The sequence below is a fragment of the Mus pahari genome, chromosome 5, assembly GCF_900095145.1.
Source record: "Mus pahari chromosome 5, PAHARI_EIJ_v1.1, whole genome shotgun sequence".
Classification (NCBI taxonomy): Eukaryota; Metazoa; Chordata; class Mammalia; order Rodentia; family Muridae; genus Mus; species Mus pahari.
In genome coordinates this window covers 14,172,712-14,195,167 of record NC_034594.1, presented here as the reverse complement: position 1 = coordinate 14,195,167, position 22,456 = coordinate 14,172,712, and the positions used below count along the sequence as shown (strand labels likewise).

General features: G+C 41.8%; 1 protein-coding gene across 1 annotated transcript in view; it reads left to right on the top strand.

Moving 5' to 3' along the window:
* The window catches only part of Prim2 (DNA primase subunit 2), a 204,452-nt gene extending 182,514 nt beyond the window's left edge, over positions 1-21,938 (top strand). The window contains exons 13-14 of the mRNA XM_021197856.2: positions 11,458-11,526; positions 21,335-21,938. Of these exons, the coding sequence (XP_021053515.1) occupies positions 11,458-11,526; positions 21,335-21,553 (288 nt within the window). The 3' untranslated portion in view covers positions 21,554-21,938. The remainder of the gene's footprint in view (positions 1-11,457; positions 11,527-21,334) is intronic.
* The last annotated feature ends 518 nt before the right edge of the window (positions 21,939-22,456 follow it).

The following is a 22,456-nucleotide window of genomic DNA, read 5'->3' as shown; positions in this document are numbered from 1 at the left end:
ACTACTCAGCTATTAAAAACAATGAATTTATGAAATTCTTGGGCAAATGGATGTATCTGGAGGATATCATCCTGAGTGAGGTAACCCAATCACAAAATAAGTCACTAGATATGCACTCACTGATAAATGAGTGCCCTTTTTTAATTTTTATTTTCTTTTTTGTCTGTTCATGTATTTTGCTCACTTTTCTGTTGGTTTGTTGTTTTCTTAATGAATGTAAGAATTCTTTTTGTAGATAAGGCCCTTATCAGACATATGACTTAAAACTGCTTTCCCTCTGTAGATTATTAGTTTCTTGATAATGTAATTTGATGGAAGCAGACTTTAATGAGGTGGAGTTCACTGTGTATTCTTTTGTATCTCATGTCTCTGATGTTGTATCTAAAAGTCCATTTGCCAGCATTAAGGTCATGACGATTGACACTACAGTTTTCCTGTATCTGCTTTATAGTTTTGGGTCTTTAATCTGTTTTGGGTTAGCTTTTGTGTACAGTGTGATGCTAAGTCTCTTTGCATTTTGTATGCTAATGTTCAGTTTTCCAAATACCAGTCCTTAAAAGGTAGCTTGCTAGTTGGGGGATGTAGTTTAGGGATGAGAACTCCAAAATAGTCCAGAGTAAGTTGAATGTAGGTGTATAAGTTATTTTCTGAACTATTAGTTCCATTGTTTTTGGTCTGTATGTCTGTCTTGATACTAGTACTACAGTTTAGATATCATGGCTTTGTACTGGGTTTTGAACCCAGAAGTGTGAATTCTCCAATTCTGTTCTTCCTTTTCAATACTGACTTGGCTATTCTGAGCCTGTTGTAATCCCCTATACATTTCTGGATCAGCTCTACAACTTCGATGGATAATACTTAGTGTGGTTGGGTAGTACTGATGTCTGAGCATTGCATGCACATTCCTAACAAAGGACATCTTTATTGGCTAGTCACTCACACAGGACATCTTTCTTTAACTCAGCCAGTCCCTAACATGTGACATCTCTCCTTTACTCAGCCCCTTCAGTTCCCTCCTTGTGTTCCACATTCCTTGGCATAAGTGTTTTCTTCTTTCTCTGGCCATTCATGACTGGCGTAAGGTTAGTTTATCATAGGTTTTGATGGATTCTGTAACAGCAGGTCTTCTGAGACTGGATACAGTGTTATATCCTTTGTACCTGGATGCCTTGCATTTCCTGTATAGTTGCCTTCAGGATTGTAAGTAAATCCCTCCCACTCCTAGCTTAAGTAGGAGTTTTTGTTTGAACCTCCTGAGACAGTGAGCGTGTCAGGTGCCTTGCAGTATCTGTTGAGGAGAGTCACAGACTTTTGGTTTTCTTCACTGTAGCAAGGCGCTGTATTATATCAGTTGACTTTCGTACTTCGGACAACTTGGTGTCAGTGCAGTGGCCCTTGTCAGGACGTCCATCCTTTAGCTGTGCTGCTGGATTGGATTGGCCAGTGTTGGTTCTGTTTATACCAGACAGGCGACAGGCGCTCTGCCACTGAATTGTAAACGTAGTCCAGACTGTGACTGATATATATATATATTCATTCATTCATTCATAAGGGATCTCCATCCATTGTCTTCTCATGTTTAAAGTTTTAATTATTTTGCTGGGAGGTTTTTAAATTTCAATTTGATATTTTGCTTATTATAGTTTAGTCTGATCTCTTGGATCGATTTTGACAGCTTATATTTCTAAGAATGTGTCTATTTTTTGTTTGTTACAAGATTTTCTTGGTTTCTTTTAACTCTTTGAACACACTTATGACGTGTCTATGTTGTTCATGGCTACAGTGTATTCCTCCTGCGAGTAGGTCACACTTTCTTGATTCTTTGGATGTTTCATACTGTTCTTTAGAAAACTAGAGAATCTGAACATGCAGGTTTCTATCTATAGAAGTCCGGGTCTTTATGTTTATAGCCTAGTGTAGCAGATGGTTCTCTGTGTACTACAGTTGTAGGTAGTATGGGTGACTGACTGGAGTGGGCTGACCAGCTATTGAATTGACAATTTGGGGCATATCAAAAGGCAGTGTGTTAGTAAAGCAGCTATTGAAAGGCTTGGGTGTATTGAGTCATTTCTCTGTGTAACTGTCACTCATCACACCAACAGCCGTATGGTGCTGTACCTGCTGTGTGGAGCTGGGCGGAGTTGGCTCTCAAGCCATTGGAGTCAGCTCTAATGTAACACTGTTGGTGTTAAACACACCATCTAAAGACTCATATAGAAAAGCACTGTAAAGTAGCTTTGTTATATTTTATGTTGATTCCATGCTAGATATGATAATATTTTTGACGTATTTGGTTTAAAGTAAAGTATGTTGTCTGTTCCATTTGAGCTTTTTACGTGTGGCTGTAGAAAATTTAAAATACCAGCCATGCCCTGGGCTGTACCGTGGTAGGCGAGCCCTGCTCTCGATGGTGATCTCTGAGCTTTGAGCACTCAAGACTTTTCATTATCAGAGTGATTAGGTTCTGTCTTCACATTGTACCTTAGTATTTGTTTCTGCATATACTTGTGTTTGGCTTTCTATAACTGACTGTTTTACAAATCAACAATCAATTTACTACTCATTTGCAAGTTCATTGGTAGAAATCATACTATTTATGAATATCTTTAGTTTCTTCTTCATTTTAGTGTTTTTAAATACAGAAGGAATATTTGTTTTGGAATTTTGATTCAGTATTACCATTAATAATTATTTTTTTAAAAGATTTATTTATTTATTATATGTAAGTACACTGTAGCTGTCTTCAGACACTCCAGAAGAGGGCGTCGGATCTTGTTACAGATGGTTATGAGCCACCATGTGGTTGCTGGGATTTGAACTCCAGACCTTCAGAAGAGCAGTCGGGTGCTCTTACCCACTGAGCCATCTCACCAGCCCCATTAATAATTATAAAACAATTATGTAAATATTATAATATTATTCACTAAAGTGGATCTGATTACTGGTTCCAAGAAACTTAAGTAGTGGTATCAAAGCCGTCGAATATGCAAAAGTATATGTTCTTTGTGCTTTTGGGGAGGCTAGTGGACCTGCTTTTCACAGTCCAAAATCTTTCAGGCAAGTACTGACCTTATTAAATCTAAACTGGTAAGTGCCTTTTAATGAAGAGATCCTTTTAAATGGACAGTTTAAAAGGCTTCAAAATAACTATGGCAGGGTTTCATGGCAGAGCTGATAAGTGTTTCCATAAAATCTCATGGCTCCTTATTTATGTGTATATAAATCTGAGCTACCAAAGACTATTGTCATGTTGTCAGATAAGGAGCACCCGCCATGGGTAATGGTGTCCAGTCTCTATTCCTGTGGGCACAGTGTCTGCTGTGGTGCAAGGGCTACTTCTGACTGGACAGCAGCACTGTCCTTAGTGGTGGAGTTGAGAGTGTGTCATTAGTCGCAGAAATGCAGAAGAGATGTGATAGCCAGGATTATATGTTTGGTTTTTTGACAAAGTCATCAAATATTTAATTTGAGTATTAAAATACATTTTCCCTTTTAGAGGCCACAGATAGTTATTTATTTAAAAAATACTATTCATGATAAATAGTTCAAGGAAAAGTCACACATGAAGTTGAATAACATTTGCCTTGGTTGATGAAAACATTTACTATTCTTTTAAAAATAGAAAGTGTATTTTAAAAAATATCATCTTTATAGTTATGTATCTTCTATAAATTTTTCTATGTCAGAAATTTTGATGTAGATAGAATAGTATTTATAGGTACTGATACAGATAGATATAGATAGAGTGGTATTTGGTACTGTTACATAAATCCAACCTGTCTACTGTAGCCATAAAACTGCTTTTCTTAGTTGTTCTTGTGACCATTTTTATAGAGCATTTTGTCAAAGTCCCCATCTGTTTTGAAACAGGCTTTAATAGGAAATTAAGTAACTGTATTTGTAAGGCAAATACTTGAGACTCTTAATCTTCTCAGCTCTGACCCACTTCAGAGCCATGGTGTTTACTATCAGTTTTATAATGCAGTTCCTGTTAGAGAATTAATTCTGTCTGTCTGTCTAAAGTTTTATATTATACGTAATGCATATATACACGCATATAATGCATATGCACCTTTGAATTCCTTCATCCTTGGGAAGCTATTAGTGTGGCTTCTCTTTCTATTATACTAACATATCCATTAGATACAATTCACCCTTTTATAAGATCTTTAAAACTACTCACAAATCAGTATAAGTGTCTTTCACATGCCTATAAAGCTCATAGGCACAGCAGTTCTGAACTCTCTTGCTTTTCATCAGGACAAACAAGAGCAGAGCAGGAATTCATGACTGCTCGCTGGAACTGAGGGTCACACTGGCACCTGCAGTGCCTCTAAGCAGGTGTGTCACCCGAGTCCTCAGTTGCCCTTCCTCCAGTTCCTAGTTCATTCTGTTGTTGATGTTTCCTAAACACACACACTGACTGACATTAATCCGCATGGAGAAATTCAGTGCTTGAGACAATATTTTAGTGGGTTTGTAAGAATCATTTGGTACCTGTTTTGCTGGAATGAAGAATGATAAGTGCTCTGATAAAGATCAGTATAATTGAGGTGTCACAGATCTGAAGGAGATCGGGAGAGAGTCTGCCACATGGGAATGCTGTTCAAATCAGTGGCAGGAAGTGAGGACACGGGACAAGAAAACCATATTTACCCAATGTTAATGAAAAGCCATTTGGCTGTGACAGTGGCTCATCAAGCAAAGATACTTGTCACACAAGCGTGGTGACCTGAGCTTCGTTCCAGAATCCATATAAAATATGGAACGAGAAACCCAACTCTACAGTTAGCTGTCCTCTGGCCTCCACATGTACAACATGATGCATATGCTCTTTCCCCAAACACTTATTTCCAAACTCTTAAGTTAGAACTGGGAGATGACTCTATCCCAGTTGCTGTTGAAGACACGAGAAATACTGTGAGAGGTGACACAAATGAGACCTCCCCGATGGAGCTAACATCATGGCAGGTGCTGAATGCAGGGGAGGGTTGGCATTTAGGAGCAACTCTGGTGACAGTGTGGGTCTGTTGGAAGGGAAAACCAAGAAGCCTGTTGATAAGACAAAGTGATGGGAGCTGGGCAGTAGAGAGCAAAGGGAAGTCTTAGAGACATTTAGAAGTAAAATTGGCTCAAAACTAGACTTGTAAACAGTAACAAATGAGCCAGGAAAATTCTTGACATGCAATGTTATCAAGCAAATGAAAGCATATTTTCAAGAGAGAAACACTTGGCCTTGTTCTCACAGAGATGCCATGGCTGGTGTTTGTGATATAAGCAGAGCAATATGTGCAGGCAGGTTGCACACTTCATACCTCTCTCTGCCAAGCTTTCCTTTCAAAATAAGGAAGCTTAGTGGAGTGGAAAGTCTGTGTGGTCTGAGTCTTGAAAAGTCAAGCTTTTCAGGAAGAAGCAAGGCTGTTGTTGCTTCTACAGTAAGACACACGATGACCTTGAATCATACACTGCGCTGCATGTCTAGTTGGGTGCAGCATGTGCTGCTGCGCGTGTGCAGTGTGCCAGTCACTGGGGCCAAGGGTGGGCAGGTGGCAGCTTTCTGCTGCCAAACGACCCTTGAGTATCACTGGCAGGCACTGGAGTAAATGGTGGGAGGAAGCTGCACCTGTGCTCAGAGTTAGACTTGGAACATGTACCGGGCATTGATATTTATGTTTATTTCTCTCGTTTTTATGGCATTTCCTACCCGTGTGGGTAAACATCCTATGTGTGGATTGGCTGGCAAAGATTGGTCTGAGAGATCACAGTCATTCAAATCAGAATGACAGTTACTTCATCTGTCTTCGGAGACATCTTGGTTTTAGCACTTTACGAGGATGCCTTCCAGGTGTGGTGGTAAATGTCTGCAGCGCCAGCACTCTGAAGGTGGAAGCAGAAGAGCCATGAGTTTGAAGCTAGTCCGGACAATATAGACTGTGGCAGCAGGTGCAAACCAGGACTTGCAGCACTGAGAAGGCCAGTGAACACAAAGTCCATCCCTCACCGAGAGGGGAGATGCGTTGTCTCCAGATGAGTCTCTGGGTAAATCAGACACACTCCAGGACAGGCTCACACCCTGAGGATTCACACTCCAGGACAGGCTCACACCCTGAGGACTCACACTCCAGGACAGGCTCACACCCTGGGTACTCACACTCCAGGACAGGCTCACACCCTGGGTACTCACACTCCAGGACAGGCTCACACCCTGGGTACTCACACTCCAGGACAGGCTNCCCTGGGTACTCACACTCCAGGACAGGCTCACACCCTGGGTACTCACACTCCAGGACAGGCTCACACCCTGGGTACTCACACTCCAGGACAGGCTTACACCCTAAGGACTCAGGCAGCACAAGGCTAACTTTGTGGGGTTTAGGGGTGGGAGGATGGGTATTTTTTCTTTATTAATTTGTTATTGGTTTGGTTTGGTTTTCATGCAATTGGTGTTTTGTTTTGGGGAAGGGACAGGAACAGAGGAAGAGAGACGAGAGGCCCAAGGACATGAAGTTGTGTGGGTAGGGAGAGAACCTGGAGGAGCTGGAGGAAGGGCAAACATGATCAAAATATAGTATAAGAAAGAAATGTAAATAAGAAAGAATACTGACAAAAGGGAGAAGAGAAAAATAATTCCCTTAGAGAAATGACCAGTAATTTGTCCTGAGGATAAAGTGTAATTAATTTCCTTTACTAAACATAGCAAGTACAAACGGATGAACTTTTTTATGAAGATGAAAAGCTGAATTATTTCATTTTTAAAGTTTAAATTTTTGGTGGATTTTATTTGCCTAGTAGAGGATAAATGAAAGTTGAAGGGAAAATCAAGGCATATACATGACATAAACTTTGTCCTCCTGTGTCACTAAGAGCCAGGCTGCTGTAACGATGCTCTTGCATCAAAGTTTTATTCTGTAAATACTGGGATGAAAAACCAAAAGTCTTATTGCCATTTGAGCACTAGTCCTACACTTCATGGAAACTTTTTCTTTTGTAGTTTTGTTTTCAAGATCAGCCTGCTTGTTGGACTTGATGATACTTTTCTGGAGTGTAATTAGAGAGCTCGCTGGGCAGGCGTAGGAGTTGCCTGTGGCTTATTTCCTTCAGGCTTTCAGGAGCCGCTCTTTGGAATTAGTGCTGCCTGTGAGAGGAAGTCGTTTTCTAGGGTCTTTGTGAGTGACAGGAAGACTGGAGAGTTTTGTCATGGCCGTTGAAGGACCCTCTGAGATACAGCAGCCACTGGGGTACCAGGCTGCAGACTTCAGGCCACTTCCCTCACCTCTCTGGCTTTCCCAGTTCCCCATCCAGTTTCTTCCTCTCACTGTCTGCTTCTTTCTGTCCTCCCTATGTGAGTGCCCACTTCTGTGTGGCCTGAGACTCCTTGACCCGTTCTGTTTCCGATCCTTACTCTGCACTGATCTCTGCCTACTGTCCTCGGAAGGACATGGCTGGCCTGTGGTTTCAGTGTTTGCCCAAGCTTAGACTCACCGTGGTGAGCACGTGGGGAGTCTAGCCTGGTGAAGATGATGAGTGAAGGTAATTAGGCATCCTAGGAGGGGGTGACAGCCCCATGAGACTGGCCTGCTAGGACTTTCTCAGCCTTTTGGCTTCCTGTCTTGTCAAATGATACCTTTCTTCCATCTCATCCTCATTAGATGCCAAACTGATACAACTACACTATCTTGGGCGATCAGTCTTCGACATGGTGAGCTAAGAAACCTGTAGTAAATTGGGTACCCACTTTTGAGCATCCTGTTATGGCAGCACAGTGTGCACTAATACAGCATACACTCATACAGGGACTCCTGGGACTTTATGCTGGAAAAGAACATTGTTGAGAAGGACTGGGCCTGACTGTATCATCTGTCTTTCCCAGTTCTTTACCCTTAGCAATACTTTGATTCTGACCCAAATTCTGATCCTCAGAGTCTCTTAGGCCTTTCTTGGATTTCTTGAACTTATAATTGTGCTTTTTATCACAAACTTAGAGGATTGGGGGCATATCTTGGTCTTCCCTTCCGTTTCTAACTTTGTATTTCCTGCCTTGAAGTCCTTCAGTGCACCAACCATTCTATTCATGCCTGTCTTGCTAACTGCCTTAACGAAGTGTTTAATAGTGATGCTCATGTCAGAAAAATTCAACAAAATCAATAGCAAACCAGCATCATATCACACTACATAGGCAAATGCTATCACATCTGAATCACACAGGATGTGAGCATTATAGCTGCATGTGTCATAACTGTGTTATTCCCTTCCTCCCTCCCTCTCTACCCTCCCACACGAAAAAACTCAATTAGCCGAGTTTATGTGGTATTTTGTATTTTATATGAGAAATAAATGCCAACATATAAGAAACAGCTGAATCATTAAAAAAAGACTCATTTTCACCTCCTTTACGAGGGGTGAAGAGATTGTAAGAGCTACAGGACCAGGAACTCAGCTGAGAAGCTATGCCTTCTCTACAGGACAGCGAAACTGCTCCACTAAACCTCTACAGCATGGCTACCTGTGCAAGACCTGAACACACACACACACACACACACACACACACACACACACACACGCACAGCAGCTGACATACCAACATTGTTGATGGGGGAGATCTCACAAGGCGCCACCACTAGATGGAGAGCTGTAGGCACTTAATGGCTGCCAAGAGAGGGAGAATCAGTCCTCCCAGGGATGAGCCCCTTAACTGTTTATCCAGTGCCAACTGTCATCCGTAAAAGCATATACACACAAGCAGCAGTAAGTGGACTACACACTGTATGTACGTAGATAAGGTTACGTGGAAGGAGACAGTGGGAGGAGCAGGGTAGGACTTTAAGGGACAGAAGATTACCAGAGGATATGCGCATCTACCAAATGTCATAGTAAAAGTCATTTGTACAATTAGTAAATGAAGATGTAAAGGCTTTGTATGTACCTTTTGGCCTGTTGTTGAAGAGTTCAAGTCAATCTCTTAGAAAGACATTGTTTTTAATAACCTAGTTCATTATGTTTAGGAAAGCATTTGAGAAGGGTGTTTTTGAGTGATGTTATAAAGCATCAGGACCCATTCTGCTTGGGTGTTTTCATGTGAAGTACCTGCCTCTTAGAAATAGTGTCTGCAATGTTTCAGTCTCAAGTCTGAGTATTTCTCACCACCACCTCTGTTCTCATCCTGGTGGGATCCACCAGCCGGACCCAGAGTCTGGAAAATGCCCTCTGTCCTAGGCAGTCTTTGTAGTTAGGGCTGGATTGGAGAAAGTCATGCACTTCAGCCTGCATCTCTGCAGTATAGATCATAATCTAGACTCTTAATAATTGCGTTCTTAGGTGGCTTCACATTTTCTCTTAAATTTTGAAAGCCTATAAGTTGTTTGTATAGTCCTCTATGGAAAACTAGATTAAGCTACACATGATTTCTTAATTCTTCTTAAAATTGATCCTGTCCCTAATGAGAGCTCCAGGCAACTTTGTTTTAACAGGATGCATGTCTCATCTGAAATGAAAATAGCACCTGACAGCGCTCCCCGATTGCCTCAGAGCACGCCGTCGCCTGGAATTCTCCTTGGTTCACTTTTTCCTCCACCATTTGGTTTTAAACTTCCTCTGCTCCATCTCCTTTATTCTAAACTTGTCGGTTTTTCTTGCTAGAAAACAAACAGTAACAACAAAAACCCAATGTCGTCTTTGCTTTCATCAGACCTTTAAAGTTAAACAAATCTTTTGTTCATCTCCAATATGCTGTGCTGCGGTTAGGAAGGATCTTTTACAATAGATGTGTGAGTGATTCCAAATCAAAATATTTTCGTTACAGAAGGGTCTCTTTTGTAAGATTGGTCATGGTAGATATAGCTGTGCTCATAATCTGAATTTAACGAAAAACAAACAAACAAGCAAACAAACAACAACAAACCCTGGAATTTTCGATTAAGTCTGCATTTCTCACCTTCTGTCTTACTTTTTCACATTAGTTTTACATGTGAAGCCACACGTGCTGGGGAGTTTTTTCAACAACAACTTAACATAAGCTAGGCTTGTGTGGGAAGAGTCTTAATCATGGATTACCTGCATCAGGCTGGTCTGTAGGGGTTACCTTGTTCGTTCATTGATGTCAGAAAACCTAGCCAGTTGTGGACTGCACCAGTCTCTTGTTTTAATTTGCCATGAAAGGAACATAAATATACCACGTGGTTCAGTTTTATCTCTGAATTAATTTCATCTTCGGGTAATTTATGGCATCAGATATTAAATTTGTGTTTGAAGTCTTTGAAATGACAGTTGGTATATGTTAGTCTGCTGCTGTTGCTATCTGTAATTAATTGCAGGTTCATTGTTATACAACTTTATTGACCATGGGAAAGCATTGGGGTGTAAGCTCAAAGTGCTGGTGTCACTTACAAAATTTGTGATTTCATTTTTTTACTTATTGTCATTCGTTTTTAATTTATTTTTCATTTTTCTCTAATTAAGAAAAAATGTGTCATGGAGGTAGACAGAGTCCTGGGTTCTGTGACAGTTTGACGTTACACAGAAACAAAGTCTTGCTGATACATGATGCCCCTTTTACAACTGTGATTTTCTTGTGCTCTGTCAAAAACTGTAAAGTGATATTCCATGGAGGGAATACCAGGACTTCCGGCTGTGCCCATTTCTGTTGTGGCAGGAAGGTTAGCCTTTTGAAAGAGGGTACAAATGAACCTTTCTCCAGAGTTCTGGTTCCCTTCATCTGAGGTTCTCTTAATTCCAGCAGTTTTCTATGCTCGCTAAATGGCTCGAATATATATTTTATTTATTTGGGTGTGTCAGAGGCAAATTGTGTTTACAAAAGACAGGATGGCGTTGCTAATAGATGCTCAGAACGGGCTCTTCACTCTCACGTTCTGCTGAGCTTTTACTAGACGTAACTTCATTACAGAATAGGGAAGCTGACTGAAGATAAGCTGTTGCGTCTCTATGCTGGTCTAGAGCGACTTAGCTCAGTTTTCCTGTTGGATTCACAGCAGTGTTAGTGCTGTGTCTATGTAAATAGAGGATGTGAAAATAAGTCTGAAGAGTGTATTTGATTGCTTCACGACTCCATAATCAGATTACTAGATTCATAGTTACAGGTTTGTTTGTTTTTTTTTAAAGATCTTGCAATATGATATGCTGACAGTAAGCATCAAAGTCAAAATACCAGATTCTGTTCTCATCTTGTTGTCAAATCAATGTTATTAAAAGCCACGGGTGGCAGGTCAGAGAGCTCACTCACTATCACTTGCCATCTGTGTTTTAATGCTGAGCTGCACCACCTCTGGATAATCTCAGCATTGTTGTGCTGTCTGGGCTGCAGGAGCTCAGCATGCTATGTGATTATTTATTGAGTTTCCTCTTTGGAATGGAGATTATGAGAAGGCCAACAGCTGTGGCCGCAGTGGCTTAGAGGAAACTTAACTTGTGTTTTTTCTTTCTTTCTTTTCCCATTCATTCTAGATTTTGGATTTGGTAAAGGGGAATCATTACCAAGTAGCCTGTCAGAAGTACTTCGAGATGACACATAATGTAAGTAAATTGTTGAACTTTATAGATTGATTGTGTGTGCCTGTTGCTCAGTGTTTTGTTTGGTGCTTTTATCATGGTGTGGTGTTGAGTTACTTACAATGTTTATAAAAGGGCCAAACAACTAAGATGGACCATACCAGAAAACCTGAAATGCTATGAGAAAGATGTGTCATAAGAAGATCTGACCACACTAGAGCTGTACCCACCGCTCCACATCTAGGTTCAAGGTTATTAAGGTTTTTTGTGAAGAGGCAGATTGGAAAATCTTTAGTCTTTATGATGTCTATCACAACTAGTCAACTGTGCCACAACATTGCAAAAGCTATCATAGAAAATATATGTCGCTGGGCAGTGTTGGCACATGCCTTTAATCCCAGCACTTGGGAGGCAGAGGCAGGCGGATTTCTGAGTTCGAGGCCAGCCTGGTCTACAGAGTGAGTTCCAGGACAGCCAGGAATACACAGAGAAACCCTGTCTAGAAAAACCAAAAGAGAGAGAGAGAGAGAGAGAGAGAGAGAGAGAGAGAGAGAGAGAGAGATTGAGAAATTATATGTCATAGATGTGAACATATAGAACTTTGTCCTTAATAGCAGTTTTCAGTCTGTGGGTCATGACCCCTGTGAGGCTGAATGACCCTTTCACAGGGGATGCCTAAGACCATTGAAATACACAGTTATTTATGCTTCATAACAGTAGCAAAATTATAAAGTAGCAATGAAAATAATTTTATGGTTGGAGGTCACTACAACATGAGGAACTGTATTAACAGATCATGGCATTAGGAAGGTTAAGAACCACTGATCTATAAAGAGGGCCAGAGTTGACTCAGAGGTCTTAGTCTGCCAATTCTTCAACACGGTTAGATCTGGAACCTTAGCTGTCCCTGTCCAGAAGAACCAATGGCACTTTTCTCAAAGAAAGTCTGATATATTTGTGTCTGCTGCTTGATAGTCGTCTGATCTGCTGCTGCCCTGGTCTCCTGTGATTGTACGTACAACCATGTAGCTGCATGTTACATGCAACTGCAGAGGAGTCAAGAAACGGGATGATGATCTTGCCTGCCTCCTTAGTACTGAAAGTCCTAAAGGGCAATGTAGATGAGCACTTCCGACGGACACAGTGGGGCTTGAAATCTGGAAAGCAAGAAGCACAGGCTCGAGAGGCCTGCAAGTGGTACAGTGGAGAATGTATGACCTGCTCCAGGCATTCACGTGGACAAAATTCACAGCTCTATGCAAGCCAACAGAGAACATCTCTAGCACAAATTCAGCCCGCTGGATCCCTCACTCACAGCCACTAATTTGGACATGGATTCCATGTGGATTCCAAACCCAGAACACACATCTAAGCATACCGTAGGTTTTGGAGGTCTGTGCATCTCCTGAAATAGCTTGTCACTGAATCCTTATGTACACTGTTGTGGAGAGTGGTGTCCTGAGCCCCTCCCGCCCCCCGCCCCCAGAAAGGTGCTGCTTTTGTTGAACCCATTATCAGCTACTGTGCTAGATTTTATATTCATGTTTTCTATTAAGCTGTCAAAAGATTTTTTTAAAATTCTCTTATATAAATTGCTGAATTTATAAGTGTTCATAGGAAAATTGTCTTATCAATAATCTAAATGATAAATAATATGAGCCTACGTTTGTGGAACCCTTAATTTATACTAGGCATATCACTAAGTTCTTTGAGCCCTACAGCCAGGCACCATTGTAACACATTAATGAACACAGCATAGAGAAGCAGAACAGCCTGGGGAAGTTCTTGTTGGAATGGAACATGGATTTGAACCTGTGCTATCTAAGACAGTAAAGGCCTGATAGCCTAGCCATGCTCTATATCTGGTACTAGAGTTGAAGGAAATCTTGAGGTTATTCTAGACAGGAAAATGCTAAACACTGAGGCACGTTCAAGTTTAGCAGATCTAACTCACAAACTAAGGCTTATGTATGGGAAACTGTGATTCCAAGTGACTCACTCCACCTGCCTCCATTGACCAAAGGAACATCTAGAGCTAGAGATGGGCCCTCTGTGAATCCTGTCTTCTACATCTAATTGGAAAATATTACCCTTGGTGAAAAACACCGTATTTTTATAAAATTTGAAGTATTTATTGTAAGCAATAACAAGGTTTCTTTAGCTTGATCATGACAGGACCCAAATAGCATCCTGTGTCTGGGCTTCTCAGCACCAACCTTGAATGCCTGCTCTGTGAGCACTCATGTGATGTTCCCAGGTCAGCACCAGCCTTTAATGCCCTGCTCCCTAAGCATTTGTGTGGCAGGTCCTGGGGAGATGGGAACAAATGTGTATTTACCTAAACAGGGACCAACCACAGACCAATGTGTAGATACTATCGAAGTCCACCTTGGTGAACCAGTGAATTTTATTGGGATTACACAGAAATACAGGTGAAGGTTATTTACAAAAGCAGAAATTACTCAAAGAACAGCATCACCAAACTCCACCCCAGCATAAATAAAAACTTAGGAAATCTGGAGTATACTGTACAACCTGCAGGCAGCTCAGCAGTTATGAGTGTCCTTCCCAGGTGACACATTTGGTCTCAGCCTTTTTTAGGTCCCTTGTCTGGTCTTGACTTCATCTGGTCAGCTTAGCTTACCTGCTTCTTCCAGAAATCTCAGCTTCTCTGAGAGTTTCTGAGCAGTGCTAATAGCCTATATGTGCTTAGAGAGGAAGAGAACCCAGTGATTCTGCTCAATTTCAGGAATTTCCTGGAGCTTATTGAATCATTTACTTCCTGAGTTTAAGGAGCTTCCCTGCAGGGTGGCATAGTTCATCCCTTTTAACATGTGTGTCTCAAGGAGCTTTCCCTTAGAACGTCTGGTCATGTGTCATACCCCCCCACACACACACACACATTTTTGCATCCTTTGTCTCACAGGTTTCCCTCCCAAATGGAATATTTTAATCTCAGAGGAGACTGCTTCATGTTAGGACCTAGTGTCTTGCTTAGCTTGAGACTTTTAACTTCATATATGCTCTCAACCATTTGTGAATCTTTTCAGTAAAAAGCCTCCAAACTTTCAGATTTGATATCCTCTCATCTTTAATTTTTAAAAATAAGTTAGGTTTAAATTTGAGTTATACTAAAGTATCCCCTCCTTTTTTGTGTTTTTGTTTTGTTTGTTACTACAGCTTGGACTGGCCTCAGGTATTATGTAGCCCAAGCATGACCATTAATCATCCCCTGTCTCTGTCTTCTGAGTACTGGGGTACTAAGCACGCACTGTACTGAGTGAGGCATCCCCCAGCTCACCGAGTTCTTAAACATGTCCAGTGTATCCAGGGCTACTACAATTGCCTGTTTCAAAATCTGCCCTAGTTTACTGAAAATGTGCGTTGAAATCCTTTCAGATCTAGAAATAGGGCAGCTTAGACTATGTGTAAACCAATGAAATAAGAAGGTTGTTTGTATTCTCTAGATCTATTACTATAGATTTTTAAATGCAGATGCCTCCATTTATTATTTTTAGAGTATAAAAATAGAATCTGTTTTTATTACTCACTTCCTGCCATCCCATCTCCCTCCCCTGTAAACCTCTGGGTTCATTTTCCCCAGGTCTCTGTGATGAAATCCACTTAAGTGCAAGTTTTGAAAATGAACTCCTTAATTGGTACCATTTGCAGCAGCCCTGTGATAGCTCCATATGGCTCTGTGGTAACACCAGCTGCCTCATTACAAGCTGTCATCTCAAAACCTCTTGATTAAAACCCAGACATCCCATAGGTAGACAGCATTGCTCTCACTCTTCCCTTCTGCATTTGCCGGGGCACACATACGAGACCTATTAATGTGGAAGTCATTGTGGAATATGTTGATTCCTCTAGTGGCTGTCAAAAGCTGACCTCATGAAAGCTGTCTGCCTTGGTGGTTTTTGGTTTTGTATTCCATGTGCAATGGTGTTTTGCCTACATGCGTGTCTGTGTGAGGGTCTCTGAAACTGGAGTTGTGGATGGTTGTGAGGTGCCATGTGGGTGCTGGGAATTGAACCCGGGTCCTCTGGAAGAGCAGCCTGTGGTCTTACCACTGAACTGTCTCTCCAGCCCCCAAGGAATGGTGTTCAAGACAGTTGCATGTTGCTGCCCCATATCATTTGCATTCCTGTAAGTTTTGTAAGTGGAAACACCAGGCCTTATATAGGTTAGTCTCTGAGTCTTAACTTAAAATGGCTTCTTTAGAAATTGATCCCTTTGAATATTGAAGGTTTATTTTCCAAACTGTAGAGCACAACTTCTTCACCATCATATAAATTGCTACAGAAGTCTTGTGAAAACCGATCACGTTTTCTTAAAGCCACACCACCATCTCGCATTTAGACCCCATCATAGCTTCCTGAGACGTTTCTCAGAGTCTACACATACCTCCTTCCATTTCTTCCTTCCTCACACAGCAGGCAGTGATATTTACACTAATGCAATTTGATTATTTCATTAACCTGCTCTAAAGACCTCTCTGTGGATTTCCATTTCTCTGAAGATGAAATTTGAAGTTTATAATGGGTTTTGTTAAACACTGTCCTGGTTCTCACTAGGTCTGTGGCCCCTCCAGGTTAATCAGTTACATGCTTTATATCTGAGACCACTTCCCCCAAAGGCCCATGTCCAGCCCACAGTACAGCCTTTAGGGGGTGGGATCTAGTGGAAGGAAGTTAGATCATGGAGGTGATGCACTGGGAGACACTGGGATGTTGGCCATCGCTCTATCACATTCCCATTGTTGATCTACTGCCTCAGTGCAGACAACAACGGACAAGGGACCATGTCTAGAAATCCCAGAACTCTGAGCCACAATAGCCTTTCCCCCTTTATAGATTGTTTATCTTGAGTATTTTATCACAGCATCACAAGGTGCATAAAGATGGAAAGGCACCACAGTGTGTCTCTCTCCCAGTACCAAAACATAATCCAGAATCATCTACAAAGAAACCATCAGTGACTGTAGCAGTCAGTGAAGAAGGGGAAGCAGAAGAAGCAGGGGATTTGTAAGTTCGATAGTGATGTGTTTCACATCATGGCTCATGGCTTCCCAAGCATGGAGGGAATCAAACAGAGGTGTATTGGTATTTCTTGGTGAGTAATAAAGAAAATAGCAATTGAAAAAAGAGGAATTTGGATATTGTCCTTTCCACAAGTTGACTTTAAAGAGTTCTTACTATCATTTTGGTGTGGTTTGTATTTGTCCCCTTTCCCTAAACAAGCACACCAAGTTTATTCTTCTGAGCAAGAGAAAAGAAGACTACATGGACCCATGTTCTTCAATACCAAAGGGAGACAGGGTTCACCCAGAAGTGCAGTTGAGTCAGAAGAACGTCCATCACACCAACAAGCAGCTTCCAGACCACAGGGTTAGCAAAATGAGTTAGGGCTGGGTGTGGCCGAGAGAGAAAGCCAGAAACACCACACGGACCATGACAGCAGCTGGTCTCAAGGCCTGGGCCCTGCTGCAAATGGTTAGTAAAGGTGTTAACATGGAAATTCATAAAGTACAGGACTTAAATATTTTGTAAATTTAAGACACTTAACTCTCCTTCCTTTGTCAGCCCTTCGATGTAAAACGCAAGGAACTGTTGAGCATAGTCTTGTGGTTAAATCCAACTCCATCTCACGCCCATACCTGTAATGCACAGCCAACAGTTTCTAGGGTGGCTTTCCTTAAAGTGGGAAGAAAAGGTATAACAGTGACTCCTTTCTTCTCGGAACTCTACTGCATTTTAACTGATTTATCTTTCTTGACTCTTAAAACATGTGACTTGGATTCCATAGAACCACAACTCTTAAGCTTTATATTCCATTACTTTCCCCCATAACAACCCAATGTGATAGCACTGTTTTTACACCCATTTCACAGATGAGAGAGTGATGCTTAGAAAGATTATTGTGTTTTATCTTGTTCACTGAATTCTGAGACTTCAGTTTAGTTATGTTATCATCTGCAGTGATGGCTGTATCGAATACTTTAACAGCTTAAAGGAAAGTGTTGAAAAGTCCCTCATATTACAAAAAGAAAGAAAATCCCCCTTATATTACTATTTTTCCAGGTATTCGATTACTTTTGTAAGAGTTTCCTTTTGTATAGGCTTTGTAAAAATAATCTTTAATGGGGTCTGGAGAGACAGCTCAGTGGTTAAGAGCATTCTGGTGGTTCTGAAGAGACCCCGGGTTTGCTCTGCAGCACAACTGTCTGTAACTCCAGTTCTGGGGAATCTGGGATCCCTTTCTGGGGGCATTTACATACATGCAAGCAAATCACTTGTGCGTATACATAAAAGAAACAAAGCTTTTAAAAAATAATATTTAAAACCAAGTTTTATAAAACTTTGCCAGTTTATTTGACTTTGCATAAAGCCTTTTAATATCAGAAATGTAAGTGCTCTAGTCAAAAGGCCTCGGTTCCATCTGCTTTGTTTAATTCCATCAGTATGTGGTACTATGTATAGTAGGACATTCTCAGTGTGTTGTGTGTTGAGCACCCCTCCCCCCATTCTTACCCTCTTGTTAGGCCCTTTGTTCCTTTCAACAGTTTCATGCTTCCTTTCATACCATAAACACATACACAATTTAATGTGTGTGTAAAGTCTGGGAAGCACAAACAAGGGAAAAGAGAATGTTTGTCTTTCTCAGACTGCCATACCTTGCTTGCTAGGATTATCTCCATTTCCATTTTCCTGCAAACAACATAACTTCATTCGTGATGCACACAGATATTCCATTGTGTGTATGTACCACGTTTTCTTTTATCCATCCCTTGGTTTCCAGATGGCTAGGCTGGTTCATAACTTACCTATTGTGACTAGGGCTAGAGTAAACAGTGATGTACAGATATTTCTACGATACATTGACCTCAGTAAATACCCAGTAGCTGGAGATATGTTTTCATTCATATAAATCCAGTTACTAGCTTGATAACTGAGTAAGCTATTTACTCTCTGTAGGCATTAGTTTGCCAGTCTATACATTGAGGGGGTTCAATTTAAAGGAACTATAGTGTCCTCCTGGTCTCTGATTTTCTGTTCATAAAATGTGACACCTTGTGATTGAAATATTTGTACTTCCTATGAAACACATCAGCTCTTTCAGGAGCTGAATGAAATCAGATATAATAAAGAAGTTCATGAATTAATGTTATTGTTAATAAAATTATAAATTTATCATAGAGCATTGAGTAAACACTTAGAAGTTAAGCAGCCTCCTTGTTAAAAAGATAAAGATTGTTTTCTTGGTGTTCTGGGTGATAGATAGGTAGGTAGATAGATAGATAGATAGATAGATAGATAGATAGATAGATAGATAGATAGATAGATATCTTAAAACTGTCTATAAACAACCCATCACTTTACACCCTAACCTAACTAAAATGACTGGCCCAACATTTATTTAGCACTAAAGAAGCCTGGAGCCTCTCACAGGGAAGCGCCCTTTTTCTGGTCATCCTCCGCTGACTGAGGGTTAATTGTGACACACAGTTAACCCTTTTTAGCTCCTTTTCTCCCTCCCAGTCCAGATCAATCCACCAGACATTCTGTATAGGTCTGATCACGCCCACTCCTCCTTAGGGACTCTTACCGCTCCACTCCTTAGGCCTAGAGAGTTATGGCAAACAGACCCTGAGTTTCCGGGACCTCTGAGGTGTGGTCCCCGCCAGTCTTTCTAACCCTTCATGGTCTTCTATCATGGGCTTTTACACCAGGCCATGGAAGTAAGGCACTTGCTCCCCAGGCATCCCCTCCAGGCTTTCTCCCTTTCCCCTCTCCCCTCTCCCCTCTCCCCTCTCTTCCTCCCCCCCCCCTCCCCCTCCCCCACCCTTTCCCCTCTTCGTCTACCCAGCCCCAGCTCAAACAGCCTTGCTCACAAAACCTTCTCTCCTCCACCTTGCAAGAGTGACAGGCATTTATCTGTGGCTCCTACAATTCCCATTTCTGGCAATGATTTTTTTAGCTAGGAATTACAAGGCTGTGGTTTTTCTTAGCTTTAGTTTTAGTCAAGTGCATTCTCATGTTCTGAAAAACTACTGCTTATAACACAGCCATGTATATAGTAAAATGTGAAGTATATACTAACTGTTCTGGGCTCAACTCAGTAAATATTCATTAGATACCTGCTATGTACAAGTGAGTTCAAGACAAAGAGTGGGGTGTTAAAAGCTGAAACAGGGGGCCACAGACCTGTGATCTCAGCTACTCAGGAGACTGAAACAGGAGAATTAAAAATTCAAGGCCAGCAAGGCTCACATAGCCAAAGAATAGATACAGACAGTGTCTTTAACAAATAAGTCAATAAGTAGTAAGATAAATAAGACATAGCATAATGGTTTCTGGTCTAAAAACAGCAAATGAAAATCCCACATTTATAACCAAGCAAAGCTGGAGCCTAGTGGTAGCTATTGTCACCTGTAACTGAAGACAGGAATGTCGTGGTTCACTTCAGTTTGTGTGTCACCTCTGACTGCAGATGGGAGTGTCGGGGTTCACTTCAGGTTGTGTGTTGCACAGCAGCAGTCCAACCCATTAACTGAGCTGAAGAAAGTGACTCGAGGGTCACATTTTAGGTAGAAGTCCCTGTTATATTATGCCACACACTGAATTTAAAAGCCGCCTCAGTTTTCAGGAGTAAATGTTGTATATGTTTGCAATCCTTTCTTTCACCTTGGCTCAAGGACAGTCATACAGATCCTAGCTCCATCCTTAACAAGGTCCTTAACCCTTCTTCTCAGTTGTGTCACTTAAAAACCCTGAAGACCATTGGCACTTTAGCTAAGTGCATGGAGTAGAATGTGGTTATGTCACCTGGCACACAGAAGGTAGGCAGCAAAAACTTGTGATAGTAAGATGTTTTTGTTCATCATTGGTAAATTTTAGGATCAAAATCAGAATAGTACTGTTTGCCCCTCCATTCTTTTGATTGCTAAAGGCACAGAGTAATGAGAAGCAATACGAGCTAACCCTCAAGGTTCAGTGTTTGAGGAAGAGAAATAGCATAATCTCTTAGGTTCCCACTAAGTTTAAAGAGAAGATTTTCTACACCAGGATGGATTACAGGATGCCCCCAGTTAACGTGAAGAAGTTACGTTAAGTAGGATTGCTTGTTCAGCCTGTTCATTGTACCAAACGAGATTCTGTATGTCAGATCTAAGCTTTGAAATACACCGGTGCCAGGGACCAGATTCAAAATGGTCAAAGTGATTTTAATAGCACTTCAAAAGGCTTGGCCCGAGATGTGCTAAGCCTCTTGCTAAGGCCTAGGGAGGCAGTAACGTGCCGCCACCAAGGGCCATTGTGACACAGGGACTTGACCAGGTATGTTTCCCAGACTCTTACTGTTGGGCAGGGGCCAGAGCCCAGGTGGTACACATGTTAGGGAAGGGCCCCACCACCGAGCTACACTTTCACCCAGCCCTGTGCAATGTTATCTTTTATTCACAGTATTCATCAGCAGACACTAGAATTGAGGGTGCACAGGATGCTGAGGGTTGAGTGGCCATCCACAACGTTGCAGCTCAATTACTGTGAGCGGAGGCAAGAAGCAGTGCATTTGATGCATGTTTGAGCCTGTTGAGTCATCTCTTCTGTTGAGTAGGTAGTGGATAGCTGCAGAGGTGTGGACTGAGCATACACAGGTACTAGCCACAATGCTGTGGGATCTTCAGCAGAAGCTCTGCTGCATGGGGTAAGGAGTAGGAGCAGCTGAGCTCACAGGTCTCCAGCTGTGAGCTGGGGTGGGGACAGCACTGACGGCTGAATTTCTATCTCTGCTGTGTGCTAACGTGGTACAAATTTGCTTCCTTGGGCAGGTGGATGATTGTGGCTTTTCTTTGAATCATCCGAATCAGTTCTTTTTTGAGAGCCAGCGCATCCTAAGTGGTGGCAAAGATATGAAGAAGGAAGGCAGCCAGCCAGAAACACCTCAGCACAAACCTCGCGCCCAGAAGACCAGAGATGCCGCATCCGCCATGGCCTCCCTAGACTCCTCCCTGGAAATGGACCTGGAGGGGCTGGAAGAGTACTTTTAGTAAATGATGTGGCCACTGTAGTAGCTCCTTTCCCCCAGCGAATACATTCCTGTTTGAAAGGTTTGCCTTTGTAAACCTTTCTCCTCCCACCCACGCACACACACACACACACACACACACACACACACACACACACATACACATTTACTGGGAAAGCAGGCTTGCTTCCGCCTTACTTTTGACAGAATGAAAAAGGAAGCATTCCTATTGAAACCTTTCATTGAATAGTTTGTTTTGAATCCTGTTCCAAAAAATTTAAAGCAGTGCTCAGGGACTAAAATCCTCAAGCAGCAATACAACTAAAACTAACTTTTAAAGTTTTGTATAATGTTGGCCAAGTCCTCTTTTGGATTGTTTTTGCTAATAAACAACATGTATATGACTATATCTGTGCAATTGGGAGTCTTATTTCACAGTGGATCAGGCATTATTTCTTTATTTGAAATACTCATCACTGTCAATGGATATGGGGGCAGAGGGAGCCCTGAGAGAGTGTGTACTGTTGACATGGGCGAGACCTTCCTAGGACACCAAGGCCTGAGACTCGTGGGATCGGCAAAGCCTTCCTATTATCTGGGTGGGAATGCTGACAGTGTGTGCAAAACCAAACCAACCAAACCAACCAATCAACTAACCACAGCGTCCTCTTCCTGGTGCCTACAGCCTGGCACTGCTGCCCCACGGAGATGGCCTTCTGAGATTAACTCAGCTGTCTACTCGCTGCACGTGTAAAAAGCACACCGATTTTTCTGGTTGCTGCTGCTGGTGGTCACTTCATCAGAGCAAGCACGGCTTACGTAGTCCCCTGTCTCTGCATATGTGTCTGTGTTCTGTCCTGTCTTCATTCCACCCTTGTTCCAGTCTAATGAAGATTAGACACTTTTCCTTTTTTTCCATTATTGA